We start from the raw sequence: 27,545 nt of genomic DNA on the forward strand, positions 1-27,545 counted from the left end.
CCCCCTGACAGACCCAGAGAATGGGCCCCTGATAGACCCAGAAAATGGGCCCCTGACAGACCCAGAGAATGGGCCCCTAATAAACCCAGAGAATGGGCCCCTGACAGACCCAGAGAATGGGCCCCTAATAAACCCAGAGAATGGGCCCCTAATAAACCCAGAGAATGGGTAATATGTACCACTTTTTAACATCTCTTCCCGTCCTTATTTGCCACTATTATTTTCCACTTTTCATAAATTTTGTGAAACTTCATGCATTTTCTATTTTTATCCCTTTCTTTACACTGATCACAATTCTGCCACATTTTAACCTGTTTTACCATTTCCCACCTTTTTCTGCCCATTCTCACACATTCTTGCCACTCTTAGCCCATTTTTTGTCACTTTTTAATGCCCCTTCGCCATCTTTTCTGCACATTTCAAGCCACTGGTAATCCCCTTCACCACTTTTTCTGCCATTTTCTTTCACTTTGAATCCTTTTTTGTCACTTTTAAACAATTTCCACCACTTTATCTGCCTGGTTTTGCCACTTCTTAACCAATTCTTGGACCTTTTCACCTACCGTTGCTTCTGTTTACCCATTACTGCCACTATTAACACTTTTTATGCCCTTTTTTTTTTGCCATTTTCAACGAAATTTCCCAAGTTGGTATGCCCATTTTTGACTGTTTAATCTATTTCTGCCACTGTCTGCCTGTTTTTCTGCCTCAGTTAACCAATTTTTTGTAAATTTATACCAATTTTCCCTTTTTATTTATCCCATATCACAACCTTGTGCAGCCATTTCTGCCACTTTTTAATCCCAATTCACCACCATTCCTACCATTTTTCCATTTCTAACACATTATAATTCTGATTTTTATGAAAGTTATTTACACACAAGTAGCTATTATACGGGAAAAAATATTTAATATGGATATCACAGCTTAACTTTACAGTGGACTATGATTTTGCTGACTTCATTGGACCCTAGAAAGCACTCCCCTTTATCCCCACTTATGGACGGCCCTGTCTGCACATGACTATTCTTGAAGGTTCATGGCTGTGTTCAACCACCTCCAGGTACAGTGGAGGTCTTTATTTCACTCTTTAATCTACACTAGTATTCAAGAATAATGCCAGCATGTTAAAATCCAGTGATTATTTAAGGAGATGTCAGATATTTTCAGGTCTTTGAGCATGTGAAAACTGTCTCTCACATGGACACACATATCAACAGGGGGGTTTCCTGTTATACTAAGCAGAGCAGAAGGGGAGGAGTGAGAAGAAGAAGGAGGATGGAAAAGTGGGAGGAGAGGAGTGAAGGAATGTCCGAGCCGAGGCATTGTATTTGGTTACGGCACGGTCAGAGAGAGAGAGAGAGAGAGAGGAGGGAGGAAATGTGGGAAGAGGGAGTCTGCTGGGAAATAGAAACGCTCTCTGAAGGAGGTGTGACTCAGTCGTGGTTAGAGTAGCCGCTGGAAACTACTGGAGACGTGGATGAACATCCAGCAGAGCTCATTCATTACAGAACAGGATCACCTGGAGGTTTCCTCAGAGATTTAACAGTGGACCTGACCCTCTGGTTTGAAGAGAACTGGGCTGTTTGCACTGATGGCGGATGTCTTAACTTCAGTTAAGTCTTAACTTCCCATTAGTGTGTCAGCACTAACACTGGATGCCTGATCAGCTGATTGGAGAGCCAGATAATAAAGTGTTTTGTCCTCAAGATGAGTGAAGCAGATGAAGTTGTGTGTGAAGGCTGGCTGCGAAAATCTCCACCAGAGAAGAAACTCCGGCGTTATGTGAGTACTGTACTTTTCTGCTACCTGCTCTCTACCTACAGTCTTACAGATGTGCTGGGAGCTTGGATTGCAGTCCAAGTACACACCAACAGCTGCTCCTTTGGCACCTGGAGGGCACAAACAAACATTCACACACATTTATCATAAACTAAAACATATTCAGCACAAGGAAAACTGACCTACCTCATTTGTTTAGGTGACATAACCTGGCCTTATAACCAGAGGATTAAATAAAGGTTCATACATGGAAAGAAAAAGCAGCCATGCACCCAAAACGATAATATTAATCTGTAAAGAAACAGAAGTGAGGTCAAGGCTGTTTCTCAAACGGCAGCTCGGCATGCTTTCCAGTAAAGAAGCCGCTTAGGCAGTTGTTCACACACACACACACACACACATACGCTGCATATCTGGCATGCCTTGGCAGTGAGTTGGGCTAATCTCATCTCTCCTCTACATACTTTCTCTTCATCTTTTTCCTTCCCAAAGAAAACTCGCCTCTGTGTAGTAAACCTCTACATCTCCATCTCATCAGCTCGTTATCTTTCTTTCTTCTTCACTTTCTCTCCTGTGTTGGTGGTCGGCCATGTTTGTAGTGTGTTTGTCAGCATTAAAATCAGTGTTTAGTTTTCATGCCTGAATGGCAAACTTATAACTAACTCCAAACTCTAAAATTCAGATAAATCTAAAAATATTTACTTTTCTCCCATAATCCCTAGCTGATTCTGGGAATTGGTTTTCCATCCAATCAGGTTCTTAATTCGCAACACATTCCCCGTGTCTTATAATGAGGCGATTATTTCAGCATCTACTCCAGTCTGCTGTAAATTATTATTTGACATTAAAAAGATAAAGTGTGTTCAAGATTATGCATGTGTGCCTATTTCTAGTATTTTTATCAGCTGATTATAATGTGCTTGAATAGAAAAATGATTTCAAATGGAAAAATATTTTTAAAAAATCCTTCGTTCCCTCTGCACTAACCACCTTGAACAATTAAAAAGACACTACACAATGCTTGTTTTTATCAGCTGTTGATTTAAATAATCCTCCCTCCTTTATTATGACTCTTTTGGTTTTAAAGGTCACATATTTGACCCTTCTAAAACGAGTTTATATTGGTCTTAGAGGTCCCAAAAACATGTCTGTAAAGTTTGTTGTTGAAAAAACACTCAAGTATAGGATGTTTGCATGTTTAAAAACCCCTCTGTTTCTTAGAATGAGCTGTTTCTGTGTCTGTGCCTTTAAATGCTAATGAGCTGTATGACTCCGCCCCTTTTAGGAAGTGAATGTGGCTTAATGGATGTGGCTCTCCTGATCCTCCTCTCAGCTGCCAGCTGAGTGGAGGGTCAGGAGAGGAGGGTGGAACTTTCTTCCAAGCGGGGAGGGCCAACCGAACCTGGGGGCGGGGCTAACTCCCCACATGACATCATGAGGGGAACATCTGAGAACGGCTTGTTTTAGCACACATTTTCAGAAAGGCAGAGAAAGAGAGGGAGGGGGGAATGGATTTTTCTAGTTCTTGGAGGGATTGTGGGCAGGCCAGGGGCAAATATTTTAGCTAGAAAAGTCTGAAAAAGGGTATTTTGCATAATGATCTTGAAATCTTATTTTAAAGTTGTGTTTTTATGTTAGTCCTTATGTTTTGTTTGAGCCTTGTCAAAGACGAATTTCTGTCACTTCTCAGACAGACAATAAAGTTTATCTATCTAAATATGTGTGTATAAGTCAGAGAAGTATTTATCAGAAACTTGTCAGTGAAGAAAGTGAGTATGAAGTAGAGTCGTTCTGATTCCAGTATCGGAAATACATCCGTTACTGCTTAAAATGCAGCTATTGGTATCAGCGTGTATGAGTCTATGCACTGATCCAATACCGCTTGGTTTAATTTTATGTTTTGCTTCGTTCAACTATGCTAAATGTTAGCACTATAAACCAGAAATCAATTTTTCTTCACTGCCGGAAACACTGCATGCATGGGCTACCGTTTTTAGAGCAGCGAAGAAGAACCAAAGGAGCCATTGCAGCAGCAAAGAATGGTGGTCGCGTGACAGTTTTTCTCTGAGTGTGATCGTTAAAATGCCTTCCAGACTGGCGCTGTCGTACACAAAAAGAAAAAGACAATCAGAAAACAATGCTATGGGGAGCAGGTGGCCTGGTGGTTAACGGCGCTCCCCATGTATGTGGGCGGCCTGGGTTCAAATCCAGCCTGAGGCCCTTTACCGCACGTCTCTCCCCAACTCTTGACCCTGTTTCCGACTCTATCCACTGTCCTCCTCTGTCTAATAAAGGCACAAAAATGCCCAAAAATAAATCTATAAAAAAACAAACAAAAAATGCTATGCTAGCACTAGTAAATAAAATATTGCAGGAATATTACAAACATGAGTGCAAGGCTAATGCTAAATCAGCTAATCAGTTTAAAAATTGGGGTAGATTGCAATATACGGTCTTACAATACTCACTGTATTGCAAAATGTTTAAAATTGCAATAATATCAAATCATGACCTGAGTATCATGATAATATATCAGGGGGCCATTAGTGATTCCCATCCCTAATGTCTACTTCTTAATTTTGTCTTGTCGCTCTGATTGGCCCATCATGAATGTGGGGGTGCAATCACCCTCAGGGTTTTTTTTTTTTAAGTCTCGCCCTCTCCAAACGCTTTGTACAGGAGGTTCCATAGATGAATATGACCTGTATACATGAAATAGTCTAACTAGCATGTCGAGCAACAGTTAGCACGGTCACTCATTAAACCATAACACCGGTCTTTGACATGATATAGATAATAGATCCTGTTATTTTAATTGGCTGATGTTCTACTCATGATTTCATTTTTACTGTTCCTCTAATCAACACACCGCAATGACAACAGCAATTTTTTATTTCCAAGTTATTTCCCAGTCACATACAGAAAAAGAAATAGTGCTGAGTGTGCAGGTCAAAGTGGAAAAGAAAGTTCAGAAGAATAGAAAGAGACGTGAGGACAAGGATCCAAAACAGAGCCTCAAAAGAGAGTCCATTGTTAGGACTGTGTATACATTGAGCCATGATGGTATATACAATCTCCTGTGTACACACACACACAGTCTTCCCAGCTGTGTGTCCACTGTCAACACAGTCACACGGAGCACTATAGCAGGCCGACTCTGCTCATCTCTCATGTGGAGTATCGGGCCAGAGTTTGAGGAGCGCACCTCATTATACACTCCCTGTTTTGTTGAAAGTTGAGTGTGTTATGTAATAATTAATCACTCTCAGCTGGGCCCTGTTGTAGGAGGGGGCGTCCCTGAAGATTTAAAAGATTTAGAAATACACTAACACACCCATGACTGGAGCTGAACCAAAGGGAGTAATACCCTGGGTCCTCAGCACGAAAACAAACAGCTAACAAAACTAGAGTTCAACAGTGGAATTAAAGCTGTATAGGTAAAGCAGAAATAGTCGTGACCGGCCTCAGTTCCATCTTGAGGAGTTCCAAGTTGGCAAAAAAATATACTTTAACTCTAAACTAACAGTTTGAAACTGCAGACATGGCAGTTCCCTCACAGCAATCAGACTGAAAGTGTTAGGAGGATACAGGTCCGCATTTCTGAGAATCAGATGTGCTGGTTAGAGGAGGAATAGTGTCGTGAAAGAGGAACCGACTAGTGGGAGTTTTTGTTGTTGAATTCTGCTGTAAATTTTGGTTTGACAACAGGATGGAGGAAGTGTTATTTTAGACCCATTGTGCCCTCTTCCTGTCAAGGTCAGAGATCAAAGAAGGAGACAAAGTGAAAGTAGGAGAAATGAGAGACAATAGGAGGCCGAGTTTAAGAAAGTAATCAAAGAAAATAAATATTAGCTTGGAATTGTTTAATCAATGACAGTGATAATGAAGAGAAATGTTTACTTTTAAATAAAATAAAAATTTGCCTTAAAACAACAATTCAACTAGTCTGGGTTGAAGATAAAATGGATTTAAGATAGTGAGGCGACTGGTTAAAGTGGAAAGCTTGTGGTCAGAATGTCATAGAGATGAGTCTTTCAAAAAAAGACTTCACTGCAGCGCCATGACAAAGCACTGTGATGTGACAGAAGCACAAGAAACAGGCTAGATCAACAAACAGTGCAAATGTTATGCACAAGTACTCCTAACATGTCTGTACAAGCCCTAATTTACCCAATGTGAATGACTTAACCTACTAAATACAAGCTAACTAGCTAAGTTAGCTAACGCCAAAGTAATTCCAACTGCAGAGTGCCATAACTGACTTAATTATGTCGTTATATTTAACTCTTGATAGTCAAGAGTAACTGTTGGTTACCCACTGTGCTAGCTATCTGCTATCATGTCCCTTTATTGTGACTAACTAGCTAAATTTTAGCCACCAACTGTGAACCAACTTTTTCCTGTTATGTCACAAACAAAACAAGCTTATTGTTAGCTAACTAGCTAAGTCAGCTAACACCAAAATAATTCTTAGCCTAACCTGTGCTAGCTATCTGCTATCATGCCCCTTTCGTGTGACTTACTAGCTAAATTTTAGCCACCAACTGTGAACCAACTTTTTCCTGTAATGTCACAAACAAAACAAGCTTATTGTAAGCTAACTAGCTAAGTCAGCTAACACCAAAGTAATTCTTAGCCTAACCTGTGCTAGTTATCTGCTATCATGTTACTGCAATGTGACTAACTAAAGTGGCAAAATGAATTGCTAAAATGCTAAATTAGCTGACACCAAAGAAATTAGTTATTTTTAACTCTTGATATCCAAGAGTAATTGTTGGGTAACCCACTGTGCTAGCTATCAGCTATCATGTTTCAAAAAAGTGACTAACTAAACTAGTTAAATGTTAGCTATATGTTAATTAGCTATGTTAGCTAACACCAAAGTAATTCAAACTGTATAACATAACTTTTACTCTTATTTACTAGCATGTCTGTAGAAACCTCCATTCCCCCATGCTACTTCTGATTTTATAGTGACTCCAGATGCTACCATCATTAAATATCTATATATTGATATTTACAGCTATGTGCTATCATGTTCCTGTTAGCTGACTCACTGAAGTAATTCCAACTGAACAGTGACATTACTAACTGAATTATCTTACTGTTATATTTAACTCTTGATAGCAAAGAGTAACTGTTCAGTAACCAACTGTGCTAGCTTTCTGCTATCATGTCCCTGTAATGTGACAAACTTAATTAGCTATGTTAGCTAACTGCGCAGTAACATAACTGACTTAATTATCTCATTGTTAATTCAGATTCTGGATTTGGGTCTAACCTGAGAGCCTAACAGGGTCCACATATATAACCATAAACTGTCAACTTCATGTTCACCAGAAATGAATTATGAGAAAAAATCTTAGCACTGATGTTAATGATTCTGAGATTTAAAAACATTTAAAGGCTCAAAATCTGACATAAAAAGTAATTTATTGGTTCAAAAGGACAAAAAAAATGAAATTAAAAATTAAAATAATGTTTTCAGAAGGCAAATATATGAGAAAAATCGAATGTCAAAGATATAAGAAAAGTTAAATCCATGAGTTTGAAAGGTCAAAGTATGTGATAGAATTTTAAATTGTGAGTCTAACAGGTTAGTATATTGGATTAAGAGTCAAAGTAAGGAGTTTAACAGGTCAAAACATGAAAAAAATGTGACATTTTGAGTTGTGAGGGTCAAAATATGGGATTAAAAGCCAAATGTACTGCTTCAAAAGGGCAAAACAGCTAATTAAAAGTCAAAATAATTTTTTTAGAAGGCAAAAATATGAGATAAAAATCAAAATTAAGAGTTAAAGTCAACATATGACTCACTATCTAAAATTGTGAAAAGGTCAAAATATGTAGAAAAAAAAAAAGTCAAAATCCTAATTATAGGTTGTTATTGTGAGAGACAAAATTGAAAATAGGAAATGAAAACACATTTTCCCACATTTCTAATGTTTTTTAAATTATTTTTACCCTTTACTTTTTTACATTTTTATGATTTAAGGATATTTAAAATCATAAAGGTTAAGTTTACATTCTCCTATTGGAGGAAGTCTACAGACCTCATACCCATGAGCCAGTTATAATAAAACATGATCTGATCTTGCGGGCCAGGTATAACTGTATAACAGGCCCAATTTGGCCCCCAGGCCCTGAGTTTGACACCCCTGCTGTATGGACTGAAACTTCAAACTATCAGAAACTGTCATCTAAAATTTTGACAGCCTTATCCTCTAAATATCCTGTTAACTCAGAGCTGTTATCACATCCTTGGCTTCCTGAATTCAACAGAAAGATTTTGAGTCCAAACCCATAAAAGAGTATAAACAGTCTGGGATGCTTTCTTTCCCTTTGATAGAATCTGAGTTTGCCACAAATCTGGAACTAAAATCAACAGATCCTTAACAGATTTTAAAACATCCTCTGAAAATAAGTGACTTAGGCCTTTTATTAGATGTAACAGAAAGATATCTTCATTCTTCATCCTGCCAGAGGACGACAGAGCATCAAACACAGAGAGAAAACACAGACAGCTATTGTGATGTCTTGGCTGCATTTCCCGTCCAGCTATTTCCTCTTCCGGTGAATGTTTGGACAGAGATTGGTGGGGGGGGCATTCTTGACAGTATTTAATTGCTGTGTACTTTGATCAAACACAAACACATGGGCACAACTTTTGAGTCACGTTGGTTTTGTTAGGAAAACACAATGAAGCAGGGATCACAAGGAATGGATTTGTTTTCTTTGGAAACTCATTTGCACACTTGCAGACACGTGCAGGCGGAATAATTCTCTTGTTGGACAAAATTCTCTTTTGCAGCTGCTTTTTAAAAATTAAATCATTTCTTCATGCTCTGCTTCACACCTTTAAATAACCACGACCTTTACCCACCTGGACACTAATCCTGCATGCACACAGTGACAGTGAGTCATGTATGAAAAATGAGGTGTCATCCATCCTGTGGATGGCTCATGGGAGATGGACCGTACCCATAATGCTAAGTGCATGATGGCAACAACCTGAGAGAAGTGTCAAACATTGAGCAACTCTCTTTGAGTGGAGTTTGGTTAACATTCATGTGCACTGGACTGTAACACTGAGGACATGGGAGAAATACCAGAGTACAGCTGGGTAGTAGGAGGACGATAGAAGGATTATAAGAGCTTCTGCTTGTGCTAAAGTTGTCTACATGCTTTATATTTTAATAAAGCACCTTATGTTTGAAAATGAAGCAATTTCCTCAATTCTCCAGGGTCCCCCGCAGACAAACGCACACTGACGACCCCTGAGACCCAAAAGTGCTATCAAAATCATTTACATTCATTTTCTTTTAGTTAGCGTAAGCCCTAATCAGAAAGACAGTTTTTATTTATTTTTAAGCATTTTTTTTGTTTTTTGTTTTTTTATATTTTCTGGCTTTTTTCAGCAGCAGCCCCCACTATAACATGAAAACCAGGCAATCTAAAATATTTTCCAAATGTGAATTCCAGAGTGGAGTGTTTGGGGTGAAGTTATTAGAGCCTTGTATATTTAAAAAAAAAAAAAATGACAGCATGGATTTTGTTGCATTATTATTTGAGCAGTGCAAGTTTATATCAAAAACTCACACTTAGCACCCTTGGGACCCAAATGGGTCCCCGCAGAAAAAGTGATGTTGCAATTTTTAACCTTGATCAAAATCATTTACTTTTGGAAAATCTCATGCTATTAGCATTAAAAACAGTGAATACAGAAAAAAACATTGACTATTAAAAATTAAAAAGTGGCTAAAAGTACCCAACTGGGTCCCGGAGTCTCCAGAGGATTCATTGTAATGATCAGTAGTATGATAAACAGGGAAGATCTACAAATAACATGGGTCATATTTTCAACCCAAAGATGTCATGAGTGAAAGAGAGAGCTCTGTCTAAATTGCACAAATATGTTGGCGATATTTTGCTATTTAGATCATTTGCTTTCATTTTTTTGATATTAAAAAAAAAAAAAAAAAAAAAAAAACAAGAAATTACCTTGTATTTTGCCTCGGACTTATATTTTTGTCAGGATGGTTTCAAAACAGGCACTGATATCATCATGTTTTTGCATCCTGTCATGCAGTGGTCAGTCAGGAATGTTATTGTTATTATCAGATAATTTGATATTCCTTTTGAGGGTCTTCATGCATCGCTAATATCTAAATGGATGCTAGGTCACATGGGGAAAAAAAAAACTTGGACATTCTGATATTTTTTGCCGTTTCTGTTCCCTTCAGGCATGGAAGAGGCGTTGGTTTGTGTTACGGAGCGGTCGGCTGAGCGGCGAGCCCGACGTCCTGCAGTACTACAAGAACCCGCAGTCCCGCCGACCAATCAGGACCATCAACCTGAACCTGTGCGAGCAGGTAAGCACAAAGGGGACTGTGAGCCAAGACTTGATAATATTTATCATCCTATATTCTTAAACATACCGTCATTCTTTCACCTTGTTAAACCCAGATAAAGCAGACTTTCTAAATGTCACATTTCAATCAGGACAGAGTTAATGAGTTTAACAATAATTTAGTTTACAAATTTAGTGAAAGAGAAATGTGCAAAGTCTTTGGTGATTAGACTCCATCAGCTCTGGACTAGTTGCTGATGAACTGAATGGAGGTGGCTGGGGTGGAGGAGGACTGCAGCGTCCGCTCAGCACCACTGCCTGACTGTGAAAGATTTAAAATCTGATGATTGGTCAAAAGAGGCTGTGGCAGAATCTGATTAGCTGAGCACTTAGGAGATTGAACGCCCATAATCAGCTGATCACGTGAGCCGGAAGATTGAAAAGGCGAGAAATGAACGAGTGGTGACTAATGAGCAGAAACAGTCCTGCTGCTTGAACTTCTGCTGAGCTCTGTTTTAATGTATGCAGTACTGTGCATCCAGAGGGCCAAAAGGCCAACAATAACCTTGAATAGTAAACTTGTCTTCCTGCTTTTTCTCTCCCTTAATCCCCCCCCTCCCTCAGGTGGACGCTGGCCTCTCGTTCACAAAGAAGGAGCTGGAGAGCAGCTTTGTCTTTGACCTGAGGACCGAGGAGAGGATCTGGTACCTGGTGGCAGAGTCTGAGGAGGACATGAACCGCTGGGTGTCTTCCATCTGTCTGCTCTGTGGCTTCAACCCAACAGACGAAGGTGAGACCGGGTGAGAGAGCACCAAAATATTTCTCTCACCTTGCTTGTTTTGCATTCGAGTGTGTGGGTTGTTGCTGAATCAGTGTGAAAACTGGTGGGAGGAGAGGGAACATGCAGAAACCTTGGACAGAAGTTATGCAGTGAAATGTCCTCAGGACTGTTTGTCACAGACTCAGATTAAGGATGCAAAGGTTTTAACATTGGTATCAGGTCATATCGGCCCTGGTGACCAATGTGGTGTGGACAGGTTTTATTTATCTGTTTGTTCAGTCCATTTAATCAAATAAGAGATTTTTCTCTGGATGGAGGTAGTCAACTCTTTACGGAGGCCTTAAAGGGACATTGGCTGAAAAAAACAGAAACTTCCTTGTGTACACGCAAGTCTATCGGAGAGAGAAAATTTATCACAACATGAGTTTTTCCAAATATTGTACTTTGTCTTGTTCTGAGGCGTTTAAGTCATGTGTTATTCTGACTGACTGTTTTTTTCCTACAGTTCCAGACAGACAATCTGTGACTGGCTCATCCTCCACAGGTGGCACCACAAGCATCACCATGGTAACAGGGTCAATTCCTCCCCCGTATGATCCAGTGAGGGTTCGAAACTCGCATCCTGAAGCCAACTCAGAAGACGACTACTTGTGGTTATCACACTGCCAGAGTCATATCAGGTAAACATACACTTACACAGCACAATACATTTTTATTTATTGCCCTTGATAATTAATCCAGGGCCCTCCATATTCTATATTGCTTATCCCGTTGGGGGACGTAGGGGGCTAGAGCCTTTCCCGGCTGCCCTCAGATGAAAGGCAGGGTACCTCCTGGACTGGTCACCAGTCAATCACAGGGCTGATATATGGAGACAGACCAGCAGGCACGCTCACATTCACACCCACGGGCAATTTAGAGTCACCAGTTAACCTAACGAGCATGTCTTTGGTGGTGGGAGGAAGCCGGAGAACCCGGAGAGAACCCACGTATGCATGGGGAGAACATGCAAACTCCACACAGAAAGAGCGAGGCGTGAACTAGGAATCCTCACCACCGTGCAGCCCTGATCTAAAACCAGAAAATAACAAAATATTCTTGCTAACTTGAGGTGTATTTATAAATATTCATACTGGCCTGGAGGTGGCGCACCCCTTACACATCTTCTGGCAACATTGTAAGATTATCCAAACATTCCCAATTCATATATTTTTCCATGATACTGGAACTTGCTTGCAAATTTTTATTCCTCATTAACCCATTCCTTACCAAACACCTGTCTGAGTATATGTTTGAAGCATTTCCCTAATAACTGAATTCTTTTGAGTTGGCAAAAATACCCTTTGATTTACTCTTCCATTTACTCAGTAAGTTAAAATATGTTTCTTTAAGTCTGTGACAACCAGGAAAAAGAAAACAAATCTTTATAAAACATATGACACAGTTTTAGTACCCAAAATCTGACATTTTACTGAATTATTTGGAACATTGGACTTTAAATACTGTTTGTGGAGTATGGATGGTTTTTGCTTTTAAACCATAGAAGAGGAGAGTTACCAAAGTCCTTCATACTGAAGTATAAAGGACAGGAAGTCAATTTTATTTAAGCTTTAAAGTGTAGTATGGACCCACATTTATGATAAGAAAATCAACAATATGTCAATAGTTGAAGTAAGCAGAATATTAAAAGAGAAAAACTGTTTTTGCCATGGGAAATTTGGCTCCCTTTTAAGTACAGAAGCACAAATTTAACTGTGGTCAGGTCTACAGAAAACCATCTGAAGCTAAATCAACTCTGCTCAGATTTACAGGTCCAGACCTGCTGAATCCCAAAATGAGGGATTAGAGCTTTATCCTTGTCTGGATCACACCCACAGGTTTCAAGGCTCAACTTCACAAACCCTCATAGAAATGTAGATTGAAAGACTTTTTTAAATGTTTTTTGATGATGTGTCCTCTCATTTTGAAAAAGATAAAGTTTTGTAAGAAGATGCAGCAGGCAGAGATCTGCAAATAACTCCTATGGGTTTACAAAAAGAGAGCTATTTTAAACTGATGACCAAAAATCTCCCATCATACTTTTGTTAACCTCTCTTTGAGCGTTCACCCATTCCACCTGAAATTCCGCATACAGGTAGAAGAGACCTGACTGATAAAAAGTGATTAAATTCTGGTCCATCACTCAAAGAGTGTGGTTTTTGGTGTGCCTATTGTGAACTTTGCAGGATTCGCCATGAAACAGGAAGTTGTCTATAACTCAACCATACATGCTTAAGTTTACCTGTAACCAAGCCTTGCTTTCTCAGCTCACTCAGACAAACAACAAGTGAAGCCAAGGACACACTGGAAGACTTTTTGCCGGATTTTACCCATGATTCCCAGATAGGCAAAGACTGCACCAGTCTGCACTAGTTGGGGATAGTCGGCATGGCTAGTTGGCACAAAAATGTGTTAGTGTGTGAGGGGAACAAACCCAACCCAACCTCAGTCGCAGTCAAACACGTTTGAATTTTTTTAATCTGGATGCAGTTGGGTAGTGTGATCTGATTACTGCCCCAACAGCAAACACATGTTGCCAACAGCCAATGAAAAAGAGAGGAAATAGCGTCAGAAGGCCACAGGAAGTGGCGGGAATATAAAAGCAACAATGGCAAGTTGCCTATCCCATTAAGGGTTGCTGGGGGCTGGAGTCTAACCCAGCTGTCATTGGGCGAGAGGCGGGGTACACCCTGGACTGGTCACTAGTCAATTGCAGTCAATTTGTACTAATTACTTTGTAAAGTTTTGAGATCTTGTTCTATGTTTCTTCTCAAATTTTTAACTTCAAGTTTGTTTCTTTGTTCATCCTTATGCATTAAAATGTGTTCAAAGGACTGAAGTTTTAAGTCTGAGATACGTGTTTGAATATCAGTATCAATAACAGTATCGGCTAAAATTAATCTGTAAATATCGTCACATCAGATATTGGCAAAAAATCCAATATCTTGTTAATATTATGGTTTTCAGGTATGTGTGCTTTAGTGATAGGTCAGTTAGACTTGTATGACTTGTATGATAAAAGCCTTTCCCTGAACACATTCCTGTGGAAACAAAATCAGAGCCCCCACTTATGGCAAAAAAAGGAAATAAGGACTGTTTTCACTTTGAGGTTCAGTTGTTTGGTAGTCGATAAAACCCACATCAAATTAAGGCTTGGCTCTTGCACTTAAGGAAAAATCTGTAACTCTTTATTAAATCTTGTGTCCATGGTGGTACAGTGATGTTTGCTCCACTTACATATGCTGATTTATCTCACTAATTTTGGCTTGTGTGTCTCCAGACCTCCTCTAGGTTCCTCCATCTCTCTTGAAACCGACTACAATGATAGCCTCCACCCTCCTGCCTCAGCCACCTCCTCCTCCTCTTCCTCTTCGTCCTCCCCTTCCCTCCCTTCCAATGGTATCATGCTCCCTTCTTCCTCCTGTTCCTCATCCGGGTCCAGGACAGCCCCTTGGAAAGCCTCAGGCCCTTTCAGCCAGTCTCTGGATAACAGCCTGACTCCTGACCAGAAAAGAGCGGAAAGACTTCGTTGTCATCCATCACCCCATCCCAGAAAACACTCCCTGGATATCCACCTGAGGCCTGTGGCGATACCTTTCTGTGATGATTTAACCATGCATCCAAATACACACAGTGGTTACCAGATCCCTCGGTCAGCATCCACACCGCTGCCACGCCTCCCTCGCCGACCATCTTCTACCCCCAGTGTGGACTCCTTAACGCAGGCGGAGCTCCATACCTCTACCCCGACTCCTCCTCCACGGCCGCCAAAGCCTCCAAGCATTGCAGCCCAGGTAGATAGCTCAGCTGCTGGAACGCTCCCTAGATCCATCACAGAGTCAGAGAGGAGGGACGGAAATGTTGACGGTGTCAGTATACCAGGACGTACTCAGACAGGTAAGAAGCTTCTGTTCTGTTTAGCTCTATTTTATAAACTTACAGTGCTACCTAAACATATGAAAGTTTGGACTACAGTAGACAGATTCCACCTTAAAGTCCCTCCAATGACCCAAGAAATGGTCTCCAATAAAATCCCCAATATAGCATTGTTAGGATTTTGTACGCTGTCATCGGTAAATCACAGTGTTTTTCCCCAAAAAGTGACTCAAAAGGGGTTTCCAAAATAGGCCCCATTGTTCCGTCCTTTGCAACAATGGCAAACATTGTTTCAGGCTACTATGGATTTTTTTTTTTTTTTGATGATGAACAGTTGTCCCCTTCCTACTTCCACATCTACGGTGCAGCTCAGAGGATGAAACGGGCTTGTGCTGTGTAGATAGAATGGTTTTTGAAGAGATTTGAGATGTTCAGAAATGCCTCTTTTACACCACTACTCATGAGCGAATACCCTGTGTTCGGGGCACGATTGAGTTCACATTTTCCCATGCCCAAGTATACATAAATCTTGCCCACAACTACCTCTTCAGTCGGACAGGAGCATGGCCCCCCCCAGCAGGGCTGGGAAATTGGCATCTGCCTCGAGCCAAATGCAGGTACTTTTGAGCAGTGTCAGGTGAATTTGCTTATTTTCCCGTATGTTTCCTCGTTCGGCTAAATGCTCGTTTAAATTTCATTCAGTCGACTAGACCAAAGAGGAAGACATACTTGGAAAACAGTCTAATTCCTCACAGGGTCACAGTGTCAGTGGGTTGAAGGTGAGCCTGATATGCTCTCTATAGCATGGCTAACATTAGCAGCTAGCTCCATCAGCCTTCGTTTTTCTCTTTGCAGATAAATATCATGGTTTGATAGGTGGCCTCTTTCACTTCAGTTGAGTAGTTATACGTGAGTGCAACCCTCATCAGCCCACTTTATTTCAGTCTACAACTTAAAAAACTGTCATACCGTGCTGTTCCCACAACATGTAAACCGCTAAGCTAGCTTTTCATATTTACATGCAGTGAAGTGCCAAAGCTCAGACAGGAAGGCAGCAGCCATTAACTAAAGCTACAGTGGCCTCTGGTGGCAAGAGGTTCATCACAGCCCATGTTTATAAAAAAATACCAGTAATTAGTTTACCCGACTCATTAAAGAGGGGGTATTATGCCTTTTTTCAAGGCTTTTACCATCTTTCTGACACCCACGTAGTAGCTTCACATGGTTTACAGTTCCAAAAACTCCTCACGCTGGCGTCCTGAAAAACCCCTTATTTTAACCTCTGTCTGAAACGCTTCGTTTTCGCTGCTGTCTCTTTAACACCCTCCTCTCCACAGACCTGCTTTCCCCTGATTGGCCGATTTTCCGCTCCCTTCAATGTGGCTAATGTCGTTATGCTAGTAGTTGAAAACTTTGAATGAATCGGTCCGACTGAGTAAAATATGGTGAATTTTGATATACGTCCGTACGTGTTAGACCCAGAGACTGATCCTGATAGTTTGGAGAGAGAGGGGGGAGAAAACCAGCAGCAGCAAAGGATAGAGCAGGACGTATCTGTTTGGTAAGTGTTTAATTACTGTGTTGCTATGGCTAAAAGGCCTTGTGGGGGCGATCTGTTCCACTTTGCCGGCAGCACGGACGAACCACGAAACTGTCAGGAGATCCTATTGTGATGACCTCATCAGTTTGCTCCATCAAAATCTCGTCTCAGGAGAATCTCAGAGAGATTTTCAACAAACCGTTTTCATCAGTTCACACGCTAATTCCAAGATTTCTGCCGCATACGTTTTTGTTTGAAAATGTAAAAGTATAATACCCCCTCTTTAATATTGTGCATGCTAATTTGATGATCAAATTTAACTGTTTAACCACGTGCATCCCTAGTTTAAACCAATGTCTTGCTTGTCACAAGTCCAGGATAGTTCAACAAAGTCTGAATTTTGGTGTGAGAGTGCGGAAATCATTCGCAAAATATGAAATTCTAGCGAGTGTTCATAGAAATTTACAGTGCCCCCTGTAGGAAGCACCGCAAATGTTTGAATGGTCAAGTACAAGAAAAGCTGGTCAAAAAAATGGGGGTTGAAATGAGCATTAGTTTGGATCATTTATGCACCAACTCTCCTAGCCTTTAAGCCTTGATTTTCATATTAAACCTCAGTAAATACTGTTGCTGTTTAAATAGAGTGGCTGGTGGAAAATGTTTTTGGCTAGTGGATTTTTGGATCCACCACCACAGTGGGAGGTACGAAAAAGTTAAATACCAATCCTGTCAACTATGGTATGCTTCATTCCCACTTGCCAGCTTAAATGTACCCAGATCCAAGCCTGGGCCCTTGACAGGAAACCACCCCTAATTCAACCTTTTTTCTTGTAAATTACAGATAACAAGATAATAGTAAATTTAATAAATAACTAGATGTTTTGCTAAGAAAAAAAAGTCAAACTTTCAGTGGGAGAATCCCACATATAACGGGTTTAAACACATGTTATAAAGCAGTTAATGTCAAAAACTTGTTTTTCCAGCTCTCTTAAGGTAGCCATGAGATGTTAGCATTGACTGCTAGCTGCTGCTAACTTGTTTGCCAGTGCTCAACCAGGTCTGGGAGCTAAGTTGCCATCAGTTTTGCTCAATGGCTGTTCATAAATACCACTGGCCAAAATAATGTCCTCTAGTATCAGGAAAGTAAGAAAGCAGGAAACACAGAAAAGTCCAAAAAGTGCAACTTGCAGATAAAAATGACGCTTATGTAGGTTGGAGGGGAGTCTATCTATTAATGTGCAGCAAAATCTTATTAGGCTGACCAAATCCTGGGTCAGGTATCAGTCCAAATTACTTGTTTAGCCTTAAAGGAGGGGTTTGTTATGTCTGGAGAAAGACAAACTAGCTATTTAACTCTGCTTTGAGTCCCTGTGTTAATCAAACATAGGGATGGCCCACTAGGAAACTTTGGCTATGTAGTTTTTCTTCTGCTGGCCGGAATTTTCATGGTGAAATGTCGAACTATAGATTACAAATATACAGGAAAAAACAGAGTTAATTTGAATATCCAGTTGGGTAGGATTTCCAAGACTTTTCTAAAGAGAAAGGTCCCTGCACTTTGAAAGAAATCCCTGCAGGAAACCGCGTCATTGCTATTAGCCTGCAGACGTCATCGATCAGAGATTCCTGCAGCCATAAAATGCTGTTATTGTGAAGGACTGGCAGGATTGCTGGTGGATTATTCTTACAGCTCAGACATTTTGTGCCGGGTTGCATCATCATTTGCTTGGCTTTAGTTTCAGTGAGGACAAGAACTTTGCTCCAGCAAATCTGCTTGGCTGCTCGCAGAAAGTTCTATGGTGATCTTGCATGGTGGAGGCACAGCTGGTAAAGATGAAGTATTAGACATACTGTTAGGACAGAAGTTTGATTCTTTTGTGCATTTAATGGCCAAGTTTTGCTTCCCTGTGGAATTATGTGTAAACCAAAGGCTTAAAGTTGCAAAAATGCACGGTCGTTGAGCTGCATGTGATTTGTACCCAGTTATAGGGGTTTATGTTCTGCACATGCTCGTAGAATTACACAACAGTCAGGGAATAACTTCACCTTTAGTAAGAGAAGGTAGTTTGATGCTGTCCTCCTGTAATCTAAATGTGCAGCTAGAGCCAGTGTTTAGTTTTGGTATCAGGTTTTACGATGCCTAGTGTTAGTTCATGCAGGACAGAAATGTCAAACCTGCAATCAGCTGACTGCCAGCTGGTTGAATTATTGTCTCCCTTCTCTCACAGCCGATCACAGCTCATCCTCTCAACAAGGTGGCCCGTGTAAATGTTTAACCTATTCACCAACCCCTGCTGTAACCAGTACTGATCACCCTGCTTCACCGCCACCATCCTGGCCTCTTCCTCTCCAGCCTAAAGCGTTGTAACCTCACAGTGTGGCAGTTTATGATTACCTTGCTTCCTGTTGTAGTGTCCTGCCTCCTTGTGAGCGTCTGTATGCAGGGCTTCTAGAACTGTCTTACTGGAAACTCCAAGCATGCTGCTAGATTAACTCAGAAAGTATCTTGTGATCAGAACCTCCACCGCCAAGTGTAGGATGGACGTAAGCTTTTCTAGTCATACGACTACTCAAAGTGCCTTTATACTGCAGGTCACACCTGCTCATTCACACCGATTCACTTACACATTCATTCACTGATGGTAGAGGTTGCCATGGAGAATTGGCCATCAGTATTAGCTAATCCCACTGGTGCATCCATACCCATTAAGTGGGAGCAAAGTGGGGTTAATTGTTTTGCCCAAGGACACACCGACAAGTGACTGCAGGATCTGGGATCAAACCCACAACCTTCCAATTGTGAGACGACCAACTCTACCTACTGAGCCACAGGTTAAATACTGATGGTTGTTCTGACTGAACTTTTGAATTTTTGCACACCACATCATCTAAAGCAGTGTTACTCAACCCTGCTCAACCAAAGAGCCAAATTGTTGAAAAATACCTTTGCAAGATCCACAATCTAAGTAGGGAAAAGTGGTGACAATGGTTTAAAGTGGCCAAAATGGTCAGAAAAAACAAGAAAACAGAAAAAAAAAAAAAGGCAAATTGCAAAAATAATTTGCAAGTTTTTTTCCCACTCTTATGCAGCTAACAAGGCAGCTGGGAAACAAACTGATTAACGTAGCTTGCAATTGATGATTTTCTTTGTTTTTTTTTAAGGTTATTTTGGGCATTTTTGTGCCTTTATTTGATAGAGGAGGATAGTGAAAAGAGTCAGAAACACAGATGAGAGTGGGGCAGAGACGTGAGGTAAAGGGCCTCAGGCCGGATTCGAACCCAAGCCGTCCAAGTACATGGGGCACGCTTTAACCACTCGGCCACCTGCGCCCCCGCAATTGATGATTTTTGAGGTCAGAGTTGACCTTCCTTCAGGTTTCCTGGGCGAAAAATGTTTCAAATGCAGACACAGAAGAGCCTCATATGGCTAAAGAGCCAGGCGCTAAGTATCACTGATCTCAAGACTTTGGAAGGTAGACTTTTCAACAGGCGAATTAAACCAAGTATGGTTAGCTAATCCATGCAACAGTCTTTAGTGAATAAGATGTCTGAATGGACAAACCTCCTCTTTGATAGACAGACTACCATCGTGAATTTAAGTTTACAACTTTTGGGACTTCTGGGTAATAAACAGTCAAAGCTCCATGGCACTGCTGTTTTCAGGTTTATGCTAAGCTAAGCTAACCTCCTGGCTCCCACTATGCTTTATTTTCTCTTACGCTTACTGAGCTGAGGTTATTCTACTCACTGGTTTCTGCTCTGTGTTTCAGACTCCTTCTACATCCCTCGCTCCCTGTCTGACAGAGCCAGCATGTTTGAGTTCAGCGAGAGCTTCAACAACTACTTTGTAAGTTCAAACTTAAAACTAGATAAAACGCATTTGTTTTCTTATATTTAGTCTCGTTTTATCTCAGTAAACCTGTCTGTGTCTCAGTTTAATAAAGGTATGGTACCTCTGAGTAGTGTCTGCTCTGAAGACGATGATGTGGATGAAAACTACGTTCCCATGAGTGCTGCTACTACTGAGCCTCCTGTTGCACCAAGGTTAGTCCTATAAACGGGGCACGACTGCATGATTTACGCTGAGAATGAATCTTGTGCACCTTGTTGTACGAGTGTGCAAATCTTTACAAGGAAAAGGCTCCACAGACTCCATGGTCAGAGCTCAGCTCTGCAGACATGCTGACCTGGCAGGTGCAGAGACATTTTAATAAAATATAAGGGCATTTATTTTTCATTTAAACTATCAGCATGAGTTCTGAAAAAATCAATACATTGTTCTGAAAACAAACATTACAGTTACTTTATTATTGAATGTCCCGATCATGTATGATTTTAAATAATCTACTTCTGTTCCTTCAGAGTGCTTCCTCCTCCCCCTTCTGACTCCTCCCACCAGCCCCAGGACAGCAACTATGTCCCCATGACCCCCCTCACGCCTTCGCTACTCGTTCATCCCACCCCTGCCACAGGTGACCAGGCATCCTTAGGGAGGCAGGTTCCCCCTCCCGCCCACATGGGCTTCCGTAACTCCCCCCTGACTCCCCTCGCTCCCCTCACCCCGCCGCTCCAGAGGAACGCCTTAAACAATATCAACGGAGGGGAGGCAGAGGCTGTGCCTCCTCCCATTCATCGCAACCTGAAGCCACAACGCAGAGGTGAGGATGGCTTTGTGAACTGTCTTCAATGCATGTATGATGTGCAGAATTGTCTGTTGCATTAACACATGTACAAATGCAGCTGTGTCCTCAGTAGAGGTAGTCTGACGTTGATGTATCTCTGCAGGAGTCTCTGTCAGTCAGCCTGCAGAGAGGACGGATGCTCAGACTGCTGGAGAGTCAAAAAACAAAACTAAAGGTATGAACTACACGTGTAAGTAAGAGCTGAAAGCTCTGGACACATCTCTCCTCCAGCAGTGTTAGTTTTACAGCTGTTTCATAGTTTTACTCACATTTCAGTCATTTCTAACCCTTAAAGTTATAGTCCATAAAGAGGGATTTCATTTTTGTCCTTGCTTTTAGTCAAATCCTTTTTTTTTCTTTTTGCCTCATTCTGGTGCCAAACACACTCCGCAAAACCTAATGGCAGAGCAGCTACAGATTAGCTGTGTTTTGATGGAGGAAGACATGAGTTTCTAAGACCACTGCTTTAAACAATACCATTCTTGGAGCATGGATGGACTAACAGCTAGGTCAGTCCCTGTGTTTGCAGACGGCCCAGGTTCAAGTCCAGCCTGCTGCTCCTTTTCCTGTCTCTCCCAGGCTCTGTGTCTGGCCTTATCCACTGTCCTCCTCTATGATCAAAGCTGTAAAAAGCCAAAAAAAAAAAAAAATTGTTTAAAAACTTAAAAAATTCAAATTCTTAATATTTAACCACATTTTAAATCCTTAATGAGCAGATGAAACCCCAGAGCTGACTCTTTTCCCTGATCTAATCATGAAACTATGTGAAGTCAGCAGAAAAAGGCAAAAAGAAGGTGCTGTGTCAGCATTTTGTCATGCAATGACGTCTTCATTGTTGCTACAGGGCAGATAACCTTTTACATAAATTTCTAACCTTTTTATTAGTTCTATAATCTATTTCATACCTGATCTCTGACATCACACAGCCCCATCCTCAACAGCTGGGCTAAATAAAAGCTGGGTTAAAGTTGGCCCTCCTCACATGAAGGTTAGCCTCTTCTTGAATCATGTAAATCCTGAACAGATGGTCCGTTCCTACGTTTCCCTCTCCCGTTTTTTCTCCACATCACTGGAGGTGATTGATCCCAGCTGGCATGTGCCAAAACTGCCTGATTTCCAATCCCAGCATGCTTTTAGCCTAAATTCCACAGCATAATGACCCGTGCTTCTGGACGAGTCTGCTTTGTTTGATTCTGTCCGACAGTTAAAACCACAACTCTTTCATTATGTCATGAAATATCTGCGATGTTGAGTAATTTTGTTCCTGAGATGGTTTGTTTTTCCCCTCTTTGGCGCTTGTTTCTCTCTCTTTGTCCTCCTTCCTGTCTCTCTCACTGTTAGTCGATTCTCGTCCCTTTAACCTGTTTTAGTTTTAATTATTTACCTGCTTCCACTTTGCTCAACAAGGCTGCAGCAGAGAGTCATGACAGCCCTGCACACATGCACATAGCTCCATATACAGAGCTGTATAGAAACATGCACATGAAACATTCATGGAGTTTATGGTGAGGTGGCTGACTCTGCATCACTCAGATGATTCCTGCTTCATTTAGGGGTTTGATTTTTCTGATATTCTGATTTTCAGATTTAAGAAACTTCATTGCTGTCCTTTTTGTTTCTTTAAGTTATAAAAAATCTCCCCCCTCTCTCTCTCTCTAACTCGCAGTGAAACCAGCTCCTCTGGATATCCCCGCAGTGCAGCAGGACTGGCAGGAAGTCCCGCCCCCTGTCCGCTCACCCGTCACTCGCACCTTCACCCGGGAGTAAGTGTGTGTTTGTGTGTGTTTAAGGAGCAGTGGCTTGATGTTTTGTTTGCTGCGTCAACAGAAAACCGCCTGATTGGTCAATATTTAATGTTACTACACACTCAGAAGGAGGGGTGTGAGCAGATGTGAGGTCACAGTGAGCTCTGCTGCACTCTGCTGCCTCCTTGTGGTGTTCAGGGAACACTGCAGGTAAAATAAGAATTAATAGAAACGATGTCCAGATCAAACATGAGCAATCACTGAGCCTCTTCTACACATAGAAACACATCGTATGTGTGAACAGATACTGTTGGTATTAGTTTGACATCACAGTTTAAAATTAATAATAATCAGGAGTTAGAAGAAGGTAAAACCTCTCACATTTGGGCTGGATAAGGCCTGCCAGCCTTGGGTATGACACCTGTGAAGTAGAGGGTGTAAAAGCCTCTAGGTCAATTTTGGTTTGGTATTTTGACTGTTAATGGTAAAAACATTACCTTTAGTGGGCATTTTATTTATTTATTTACTCCAATAGGATTTAAAAATGTTAATATCAGAACCTGTAATGGTTCCATTAAAGCTCTGTAGAGTTTTTTACACACTCAGGCTGTTGGTGACCAAAAATGTCCCATTAAAACCCATTAAAATTTTTGACTCCCCAGCCATTGCAGTAAAATAAACACAAAAAAAAACAAAATAAACAAAAAAAAGCTTTCATTCTGGAGTTGTTGCTTCAAATTTGCAGTTTTTCCTGTTTGTGAGCAAATGTCAGCCATTTTCCCATATTTGGCATGAAGGTAAATTGCCTGATTTTTTCTAGTTTCCTATAGAGGCACTATTGTAACATTTTATTTTAAAAAAAAAACTTCAAATTGAAAAAATAAATAATGCATAGAGGTCAAATTTGTTTCTCATTACCTACATATTCAAGGTGGCAAAAATCCCCCACTAGTAAATCCAAATTAAATGTTTTATAGAAAAATTATTACAATTGTGTGTGTGTGTGTGTGTGTGTGTGGGTGGGGGGGTAGACAATACAGGGGGTGGGGGGGTGCACTTAAACTCTTAAACTGACCTTTAAATGATTAATTTCCTAAAATCTATATTTGTTATTCATGATCAGGTCTGATCTTGATTTAAAGATTATTGAAAAACTTTTAAGTCTATATTTTGTTATTGCCTATTTTTGGCAAGAAAGACTCTGAGTGTAACAATTTATTAAATTCTTGAAATTTAAAAAAAAGAAAAAAAAGAAAAAACTTTGTTGCTGATCATTAACAGAGGCAAGACATTTATCATTACCTTTGAGAACATCCAATTTAATTGTAGTATAATTTATTTTTTATTTATCATTATTAATCAAGTATTTATTTTTCAAATTTTTGTGTGTTTTTCACACTACAAACATTGGGGTGTTGCACTTAAACTGGCATCTAAAGGGTTGAATTCCCCCCCCAAAAAATTGACATTTAATATTTATGGTCAGGTCTGATTTAATTTTAAAAAATAATGCAAAATGAGCTAGAAAAAAAAGATTTGTAATGAATGACTGATGTTGTAAAAGCTAACTGTGTATGTTTGTGTTTCTCAGTCCATCCACTCGTCATTCAGTCCGACCAAACTCCACCCAGAGCTCCTCCCCCTCCTCTGACTCTGACGACCCTGATGACAGCTACGTTGCCATGACAACATCCTCCGGCCTCAGTTTCAGCACAGGAGAGCCGGTAAAACAAAAATAAAAGATCTGCCTTCTTCTCCTTTTCCTCTTCTCTTTTTGCAGTTTTTACTTTCTCCTTTCCTTTTCCTCATTGACATGAATTCTTACTTCATCTCCTCCCTTTCCTCTGAGCCATTTAATTTTGGATTTTGTTTCTCTGATTTCCCTTGTTTTTTTTTATCCTTTCCTCTGTCCCCCTTGCTTTTCTTCTACATTTCCTTTCCCTACTGTTAGTTTTAACAAACTTGTTTGTGTCATGTGAAGTCTCTTAGACTAATGCTGCATCGAGCATCAGAGGGCGGAGTCAGCAGCCCGCTGCTTTGGCGAGCAAGAGGCAACAAACAGGTGGAGTACCTCGATCTGGACCTTCATACCGGCCGATCAGCAGCATCAAAACAGGTAACACTTGCTTTTACATCAAAGAATAAAAATATTTATCCTTGTCTGGTTGGATTTAGCCACTAGAGGGAGCCAAATCACATAAATTGTTTTAAAAAATCTAACAAACTGTCTGGCTTCTAAATCTCCTCCTGTTCATGTCAGACTACACTACGCGATACATTTCTAACTTTACAACCCCAATCCCAAAAAAGTTAGGATGCTGTGTAAAATGTAAATAAACACAGAATGCAATGACTTGAAAATTTCATAAACCCATATTTTATTTTTAATAAATTGTTACATATCAGATGTTGAAACTGAGACATTTCACCTTTTTAAAGTATTAGCTTTTTTTTTTATTTGATGGCAGCAACACATCTAAAAAAACACAGAGACAGAGCAACAACTGCTTGAGATTAGTAAATCACTGCATTCTGTTTCTATTGACTCCTTGCACAGCGCCCCAACTTTTTAGGAATTTGGTTGTAGATTAAGTTGATATTTGGTGTATCATTTGCTACTTTGGTTCTTTTAAAAATGTTAAAGTGCATCTTGAATACTTGATTTAAAATGATGAACCTTAAAAAAACATTTTGTGTGTCTGAAACCAGAAACGTTCCACAGCTGAAGGCGAAAGCGGCGCCAGCGAGCAGCCCGGGGCAGGGGAGGAGCGTGCACGTGGTCAGCGTACACGTGTGGACTATGTGGTGGTGGACCCCAAAAGGACGAAGGCCCTGAGGAGCACCAGAGAAGCATGGCATGGAGGGAGGATGTCCATAGAGAAGGAGAAAAGCTAGAAACAAGTCTAAACTCGCACAACAGTGAAGTTTAAAAAACTTTAAATCAGCACTGAGGAGGTTAGAGGACGACACTGCTGCCCTTTACTGGTTTGTGAAGTGATTCATTCATGAGAGCCAAAATTGCTGGTGTTCAGATGAATTATTAGCCATATTTGTGTTACTAGTAGAAGATAATTCCTCATTGTCCTTGCAAAGAACAGCTCTGCTGTATGAGTGCTCAGCTAAACAAAAATAGTGTTAGAAGTGAAGAATGTAGCATCAGCTCAGCTTTTCTTCACAGGATAAGTCTCAAACTTTTAGTGTAAACTACTGAATTGTTCACCAAATCACAGTGAAGCTTTACCAACAATAAAATCCCTTAAAGTTAAACTTGACCTTGAATAAACTTTGAATAAACCACTGTTAATTCAAGAAGAGCCGAGTTAGATTTTAGGACAAGTGGAACAGTTATGTTAAAAGCTGGGCTACTCTATGCTACATCTCAGGCATCTTAAGTAGAACCTTTACAGGTGAAGTTGTTGCGTAGAAAGGAGTATGTGCGGCCAAGAAGGAAAGCATGAAGGCTTAACAGAGGAGAATAACCTTGCACCAGCATGGTCCAGAAGGAAAGGAGGAAAGTAAAGTAAAAACAGAGCTAATTCTTGCCTAATTTTCCAGTCGCACAGGTGACTTTGGAATCAGTCTGAAGCGTGTCACTAGTCGGATTTCAGGCTGGAGAATTCTGGTTGTATCCTGTAAAGCCTCATTTATGCTCTATGCACGAAAAAACTCAATCTGTACCATTTACACTTAGCCCTTATGCTGACTTACTTTTATGGTGTTGGAGTGGACATTGAAAAACAAATCCACTAGAGGTCGCTGTCTCTTACTGAGCTACTTTGATTCTGCTCCGTCCGTCCCATAAGGGTTTTAATTTCCACCATAGCTTCTGGCTGTGCCGACCCAAACCAAGCTGTGCTGATTTACTTTTCCGTCACTGGTTTGGCTGCCACTCTCCTGCACGTTCTCTACTCCACTGATTCTCAACTGGTGGGTCAATACCCAAAAGTGGGTCGCAGAGCAGTTTTCAGTGGGTCGTGACTAGGTGTCTGAAAAAAAATGGTGGCAAAAGTCCCAAAGTCCTTGTTGGACATGCAGGGATACCTTTTATTTCACTGTTTTACTGTGAAACTGGGTCAATTTAAATGTTTGATCAATATTTCAACTAATTTGCCTCTTCTTCTTGCGATAAATGGCTACTTTCCCCATGATAATGAAGTAATTTCACAAGTTCTCTGGAAAATAGGAAAAATGTATACATAATGATGGGGAAAGGGTGTGTAAAATTAGTCAGTTTTGTCCCTTTTCTTCCAATCATGCTTCAAATTGCAACATATTCAATTAAATAAATGTGTGTTGTTGAACATTTTTGGAAACTTGGGTTGCGATCTGTTTTAAGACGGACTGGTAGGTCCTGAGGCCGGACCAGTTAAGAACCACTGCTCTAGTTCATCACCTCTACCCCAATTGACCCTTAACCTGAGTTTTAACTACATTTCAGTAAAGCCACAGAAAAAAACAGAACTTCAGATGCTTTTCTTTGGCGGTCTGCAAGCTGGATGTCCAAGTGCATGGTGCGGGAAATGTGATTGGTTCGTGGCATCCTTGCAAAGCAGATGGATACGCCCATTTCCTTGTTTTTCACTGGCGAATCCATCTTGCAAAGCTCCCATCTGAACCGTTTGGGTCCGGTTAGAAAGTGACAGGACCAATCAGTGATGAGGGGCAGTACTTTCAGGCACGGCAGAGTCGTGACGTAAGCAAGCAGCAACAAGAGGCCAGTGCAATTATGGTGCAAGAGCTTAGTGTGGAT

The 27,545-nt window shown here is 40.7% G+C and overlaps 1 protein-coding gene across 1 annotated transcript; it reads left to right on the forward strand.

The window, feature by feature from the left end:
- Positions 1-1,378: 1,378 nt before the first annotated feature.
- On the forward strand, positions 1,379-27,455 carry LOC121504812 (GRB2-associated-binding protein 1-like). The gene is made up of 13 exons (XM_041779877.1): positions 1,379-1,785; positions 10,026-10,154; positions 10,757-10,922; positions 11,419-11,593; positions 14,233-14,849; positions 20,139-20,215; positions 20,303-20,412; positions 20,731-21,026; positions 21,154-21,225; positions 22,717-22,813; positions 24,387-24,519; positions 24,777-24,911; positions 25,505-27,455. Exons 1-13 carry the CDS (start codon positions 1,711-1,713, stop codon positions 25,688-25,690), a joined length of 2,268 nt encoding a protein of 755 aa, XP_041635811.1. The 5' UTR covers positions 1,379-1,710; the 3' UTR covers positions 25,691-27,455.
- Positions 27,456-27,545: the final 90 nt, after the last annotated feature.

The sequence above is a fragment of the Cheilinus undulatus genome, linkage group 22, assembly GCF_018320785.1.
Source record: "Cheilinus undulatus linkage group 22, ASM1832078v1, whole genome shotgun sequence".
In the NCBI taxonomy this organism is placed as follows: Eukaryota; Metazoa; Chordata; class Actinopteri; order Labriformes; family Labridae; genus Cheilinus; species Cheilinus undulatus.

Excerpts from the sequence above, each read along its gene's own strand:
- LOC121504812 (XM_041779877.1), top strand. The coding sequence starts at position 1,711 with ATGAGTGAAGCAGATGAAGTTGTGTGTGAAGGCTGGCTGCGAAAATCT. Across the intron at positions 14,850-20,138 it reads ACCAGGACGTACTCAGACAG|ACTCCTTCTACATCCCTCGC; the intron begins GTAAGAAGCTTC and ends TCTGTGTTTCAG. Across the intron at positions 20,216-20,302 it reads AGAGCTTCAACAACTACTTT|TTTAATAAAGGTATGGTACC; the intron begins GTAAGTTCAAAC and ends TCTGTGTCTCAG.